Below are 6,819 nucleotides of genomic sequence, written 5' to 3' on the forward strand. Positions count from 1 at the left end.
CTCTCTCCATCCAGGTTAATGTAATGTGCTATGTAGGCCAGACAGCAAGCATAAACAGGGCTTAAACCTACAGCATCCTTAATTTTTCTGCATAAACAAAATTAAGCAATGGAAATTTATGCACCAAAATCAAAGGTTAACACAAAATGGAATTTTAACTTTTGATCTGGATTCTTAAATCTATTTTAAGGAAAGGCAGCACTTGATGTCTTGTCCCGCTCCTACTTACTATCAGGAAGGTATTTATTCAGCATAATTAGTGAAAATATACAGCTTTTAAACCACTGGTCTACTACTTTCTTCTATTTCTGGAAAAAAAAAAAAAAAGTACATTTTCATTGGAAAAAAAAAACAAACAGTACATTTTATGCCACAAATATTTTAACTCTGTCAAAACTTTGACCCTGCTATGAAACAATGTTGTTCCATAGGAACCGACACAAAGATATTTAAAGATATTTTCACCAAAAGGTGGCTGGTTTTCTTGGTGGGGAAGACACAGTAAATGATACATAAGCATAGGTATTAATTTTTACTTGGGAGAAAGAAGGCCAGAAACGATACAACTTACTTCCTTAGAAAAACTGCAGTTTTCATCAGAGGAGGGAGGTGATAGCCTTGTGTGAAACGCGATAAAGAACAAGGAGCATTAACTGGGACAGTAACTGAAGTCATTTTGTTTCGATCTGCATACTGAGCACACTATGCTTCCCTTAAATGGCTAACTTCTGCACACTGAGTCTAAATATTGCCACCCCGTGGTCTGACAGCACAATCTGCCAGCCCTAACAACAAGGAGACAAAACACTTTTTCTACGCAGGACCCCATATATTCCAGCCTCACATGCTGTTTCTATTCTACATCTAGTTTTCTCTTGCAGACACCTGCTGGCGAAATAAATGGTTCCCTGATGACCCCACTTCCCTCTGTGTCCCTTTTTCTTTTTTCCAGGTGCCGCAGGCTGCCTCCTCCCTCTTGCAGAACGGTGTGAGGACAGACATTGAGCAGCCCAAGTCAGCAGCAAATACACCTCCCTAATCAAACTTTCACTGCAACATTACACAGCCTGTGCAAATTCCCTTCGGTTTGGATGGAGAGCAGAAGCAGGGAAAATCCTTTATCTAAGCCAAGCCTTCTTCCCTGCCTCCTGAGCAATATTTGCACTAAGCTTTCTGTATGAAGTAGAATCACAGAATGGTTTGGGTTTAAGGGACCTTAAAGATCATTTAATTCCAACCCCCTGCCACCAGACCAGGTTGCCCAAAGCCCCATCCAGCCTGGCCTTGAACACCTCCAGGGATGGGGCATCCACAGCTTCTCTGGGCAGCCTGTCCCTGTGCCTCACCACCCTGTCAGTGAAAATTTCCTTCTTTATATCTAATCAAAATCTACCCTCTTTTCATTTAAAATTGTTACTCCTTGTCCTATCCCTACACCCCCTGACAAAGAGCCCCTCTCCAGCTTTCCTGCAGGCCCCCTTTAGGCACTGGCAGGCCGCTGTAAGGTCTCCTTGGAGCCTTCTCTTCTGCAGGCTGAACAACCCCAACTCCCTCAGCCTGTCTTCACAGGAGAGGTGCTCCAGCCCCTTGATCATCCTCGTGGCCCTCCTCTGGACTCATTCTAATACATCCATGTCCTTCTTGTGCTGGGGACCCCAGAGCTGAATGTTCTGGGTGGGGTCTCAGGAGAGCAGAGCAGAGCAGACGAATCACCTCCCTCGCCCTGCTGGCCACGCTGCTTTTGGTGCAGCCCAGGATACGTTTGGCTTTCTGGGCTGCAAGCGTACATTGCTGGCTCATGTTGAGCTTCTCATCAACCAACACCCCCAAGTCCTTCTTCTCAGGGCTTCTCCCAATCCAGTTATTTCTACAATAAATGTGCTGAGCTATGCCTTTGCTCCCCTACAATGGAGGAGTGCAGAATTAGCCATAGGGTTAAAGCTTTATGTATCTGTTCTTGCTTTATGGATGAGCAAGTGAAAAAGGAACAGCAGAGGGCCTGACCCTGCAAGGGCACAAAGGAAGGCTCAGTGAAAGACTTTCCTGCTTCCAAGTTTAAAGACTTCTGTGCCTGGCCAGCACCACAGGTCAGTGGAACCTGCTTCCTGAAGAGAAGAACTGAAAGGAAACTTGGAAATGACAGATATTTCCATCCATCCAAGCTTTGCTGAGTCAAAGTCAGAGTCAAAGTGTCAGCATAGCACCCAGGCCTAGAAGGGACCACAGGGATTCTTTGGTATAACTACATAAATCAAGATCCTCAATTAATGGACAAGTGAATCAAAGTATCTGGTCAAGGAAAAAACTCTGATCTCTATGCAAGGGTGGGGAATCCACCATTTCACACATTACTCCAACGATTGGCTGCTTTTGTTTTCAGAGCGCTTTGCCTTTTTTTGATCCAACTCTGTCTAGCACCACCTTACAGCAGACAGGTTTTATTTTACTGTGCAAGACCGGGGACTATTGCCAAGCCTGTGTTTCACATATAGTTCCGTAACAGAAAGGTCAAGCCTGCTTGCAGCTCTCCCTTTTTTGGCTGAAGTCAGGTGTCCTCCCTCATCTGGCTCCTACTCCCTCTCCCACCTCCAAGCAATGGGTGACCCTGGCAGGAGGCCCCAGATCGGCTGCTCCACAGATGCCATCCAGAGCACAGCAGCTGCCCGAAGGTGTCAGGGCTGAGTTACATCCAGAAAGCGCCACTTGACTGTGTTCAGGAGTGGCTATTAGGTGCTTCAAACAAGGGATAATCTGCCCATTCTGATGTTAGAGCACATCCCGACCTCTGGTAGGTTTTGGCTTAACCACTGAAATTAGTTATCCACGTATATTGCTTGACAGCATTTCCAAAGTTATAGTTATTAATGAAATCTCTAAATAGTCTTGATCTTTACATATATCTCTGATTTTTTGTTCCTTAACCTTTGCATTAGTTGTATCTTGGCATTAATTGTATCCTGTGACAAACTAATGTGGTCTGTTGTAAAACAATTTTGTTAGCTAAGTGATGATGTTGCCATATAACTGTGTACCCTAACGCACCATTATTTTTGTAGAGAGACTAGGCTGAGCTAACAAAACAATAGTTGTGCTATCCAGAAGTCACGTTCTGAAGGTTGCTGAGGATGTGCAGATTGGTAGCAGAGACCCCTGAGAGTAGAAGATAGGAGGACGCTGAAACTACAGGTACTAGAGATTGCAAGGATATACATAGAAATTACAAGTGATAAGTTACTGGTCACTAAACGTATGCACTTCTGAGAGCAGGGTAGAACCAGTTTTAGGAAATAACTTAAAAATGTATAGGACAGTGTAAATACCTATTGCAGTTGCCCAAGACTGGTAGCCAAAGCAGAGCTGTCTTCAGATTACCTGAGCAGTTGTGCAGCATGTTCCCTTATGAACAGGCCTGTTATGCTGTATTGCTATGTATGTATGTATGTAAAATTTAAATTTAAATCATCCCTTTTTGCTCTTTTTTTTTTTTTTGTTATAGTATTTTAGTGCTTGGTTTTAGTCTGGTACCTACCCCCCTCTCCTCGTGGCTTCTTTGCCATTTGAATGAAATATCTTTTAAAATGCTTTTTTGTATCTTAACTTTGAACCTCCCCTCTAAATTTCAATTATCTCTTTCGTGTTATGATAGGGGGAACAGATGTTCCCAGTCCTCCTCTTTATTGTGCATTATCACAGCCACCCTTCTTTTCCTTAGAAAGGAAACAGCATTAAGCTCATAACCAGGCACAGAGATGCTTGGACTATAAAGGACCACTGGGCTCAATTGAAATCAAAAGAACGTAAAATTCAACCCCTTTGCTCCAAGCTCTGGATCATTTCCTGAACACGCTCTACTTCTTAAACTCCCTGTGGAGATGGGGTGGCCAGGGCCATCCGGGATAACCTAGGTCTGGCCTAGATCTGAGCACTCTACTGATTGCTTTAAGAGCACAGGAATGCATCTTTACTCCTATACAATGCATCTTTGCTCCTGTACAATGGGCTTCCTAACATTGTATTCACTGTACCGACACCCTGAGCTCTCTGTAGAGATGTCTGGGCCCTTTCTGGTGTGCCATGGCTGATTTACAGCCCAATAAACTGTCTGACAAGTCAGATTTTCACCAACCAGTGTTTATTCCTCCAGTTCACAGGAAGAGGAAGGAGGGAAGGCAAAAGCTGAACTCTGCCACCTTGCCAGTGAGACTCAGCAAAGCCAAAGCTCAGGACACAAAGCAATTTTGACTGTATTTTTTGCAGTGAGCAGCACAGCTCAAGGCACATACTAACTGTGCAAGAGAAATAGCTACCCAGGAAGCAAATCTTTATTAATAATCTCATAGCAAATGGCCAGCCTCCAGGAAGTTCGCTTGTATTCTTTCCAAGATTTCTTAAGAATAAACAGTTTTTGAGAAGTCCTCAGGTGGCTGCTCACAAACACAGCTCACATTGAGAAGAAATACTGGCTCTTGCCAATTCTGTACTAATTAAGCCTGTTTATGTTCTGCCCGAATGGACAAGAGCACGTCTTCCCAGGAACCTAGCACACCAAGGAAGGTACTGCAGCTATCTGAATTTTGTTTCAGCCCAGCCGTGCTGGTCCTGCTGCTTGGGGTAAAGGCCTAGTAATGTTGCCATAACCTTCACCTGAAGGATTTGGCAGCAGCAGGTTACAATTTTCAAGGTGGGAATGCACCAGTGTGGTTTCAGTAAGGATGTTCTTTGACAACCCAAAGTGGGCCTTGGAGATTCAAAAGCATTTGACGACATGTTTCTGCCCCTTTGGGGAATCACCTGCTAGAGCCCACGAAACACAGTAAGGCACCCTGAGGAAATCAGTGGGAAAGCTCTTGACAGTCTTCCTTTGTGTGATTCCTAGCCCAAATGTGCTCCTTCAGGAGGCTGGGACTGTATAAAGTCATCTGACTTGCAGCCTCAAAGCATCTCCATTTACGTCTTATTATTTCTTTAAGAAGAGTACGAACTGGAAAGGAGGTCTAATTTTGTGTCACTGTCACATGAATACAAATCCTTCAGCTTTTTATAGTCACACAAGCTAATCCACTATTCAGTTAGCTCTGCAAAGGTGATTAAGAAGGTGGAGATTTTGAAAGGAAGCTAAACGATTTTTTTCCTCTGGTCTCCGAAAAGCTAAAGCACATTTTTCTATTTGAAGCTCTCAGCCAGATGATATGGATGACCATTCAACCACTCACAGAAACCTGAATATGGAGTCTGTGTCCAGTTTGTTTTCAAATGAGAGTCCAAATGAAACAGCTGAGCATACACAGACAAGTTTAAAAAAAAAAAAAAAAGTCTCTGGGGGAACAAAAGAAAAAAGGGGGGAAGAGGGAGAGATGAAATACTACTAACACAAATCACCATTCATACCAGAAGTGTCAATGTCAGCGAGTGGGTAACACACCAGTCTGCCTATCCACACACTTTCCATCATTCCCTTCCTTCTCTCTTCACCACAGAGCCAAAATGCCACATAATATGCAGACTTGCTGGCAAATGGCAAGGCATTCAGTCACGAGGAGTTCATACGGAACATCTGCACATCAGATTTCTGGGCCTGGTAAAATCCTGGTCTTACATACAGCCTGGCCCATACTTCCAACAGGAGTACTCACTTCGTTTAGCAGGTTTCAGTGCTGGCCTCTGATCCTTTCCAATAAGACTGTTTGCAAGGACATAATTAGTAGAGAATAAAAGACAGTCAACTTTGAAAGCCCAAAAACTTTTCAGTCCCTGTGCTGTGAAATCAGACCTTCAGGAGACCAGCTGATGGCTCTTGTAACAATCCCCCCCAACATCTCCCTGCCAAAACCTTCCTAGTGTTACAAGATGCATGACCTAAAGCCGAAATTAAGTTGCTCCTGTAAGCAATTTTCAACTAGGAAAGCAAATGGAAGATGGGAGTAGTATAGGCATTATTATTCCTAAAAAACATCACCTGCACAAGCTTCTGCAGGTAGCCCAAGTGTTGGCTTGCCATCACAGCTACTGAGAGCAGACCTGCACATAGCCTCAGGAGAGACCAAAACTGCCAGTGAGTGGCACTCAGCACTGAGAAGACTGCATGACCCCAGTTCAGCTCCAAGCACCAGCTGAGTGGCTTCTTTCCGTGGGCAATAGTGTGCAGCTGATGACTGAGCAGAGTACTTGAGTTGGGGTACAACAGAGCATGCTTACAGCAAATGCTCCTCCTCACTGCAACCTTTATACCCCACAGACCCAGGAGAAAGTTTCTGCACTGACTTTCCAGTCTTGCAAAGTTTTTCCCAAGCCTTCTCTGCAAATCTGACTGAGGTCTAATGGAAAATGAGCACATCTTTGGGTGGGTGGATCTGTCCCTGCACAGTCATTCCACCCTTATCTCTATGGTATCCAAGTTGCAGTCCTAATCCTTTTTAAATTTTTGTACATAAGCCCAGAGCTTCAGATGCACGTACTTAAAAATAAAACCAAATAAACAAGCCAACTGGAAGGGAACAAAATAGATCTGAAGTCTTCTTGCTTTCAGACTAGCCTGCGACTTCACAGTTTGATCAGCCCATCTAAAGGTGCTACTGAATCTGTTCCAAAACATGTTCCCAAAGGAATCCCCAGAGTTTAACGTACAAGTTCCAATTAAACGCTACTGTAAGATGTTTGACTCAAGATAGCATAGACAAATGAATTTGTGGACAACATGACAAAGCAGCTTACAAAAGCATTTAAAAAGCAGAGGTGAACCTGCTTTTAGTGCCACAAAACCTGACTGTTATGGTGCAGGAGTTTGACTGGATTGTATTTGTGCAATAGTCCATGAAATTA

The 6,819-nt window shown here is 43.8% G+C and overlaps 1 protein-coding gene across 3 annotated transcripts in view; it reads right to left on the minus strand.

The window, feature by feature from the left end:
* LRRC3B (leucine rich repeat containing 3B) overlaps positions 1-1,538 on the minus strand; it is a 234,364-nt gene extending 232,826 nt beyond the window's left edge. For 2 of the 3 annotated variants that reach the window (XR_014580449.1, XM_083825927.1), the window contains exon 1: positions 572-1,538. Coding sequence is in view for 1 of the 3 variants with exons in the window: in XM_083825927.1 (XP_083682053.1) it covers positions 572-675 (104 nt within the window). In the remaining 2 variants the exon portion in view is untranslated. The remainder of the gene's footprint in view (positions 1-571) is intronic. The other variant, XM_083825933.1, reaches the window with a different exon arrangement.
* Positions 1,539-6,819: the final 5,281 nt, after the last annotated feature.

The sequence above is a fragment of the Anser anser genome, assembly GCF_964211835.1.
Source record: "Anser anser genome assembly, chromosome: 2".
Taxonomy (NCBI): domain Eukaryota; kingdom Metazoa; phylum Chordata; class Aves; order Anseriformes; family Anatidae; genus Anser; species Anser anser.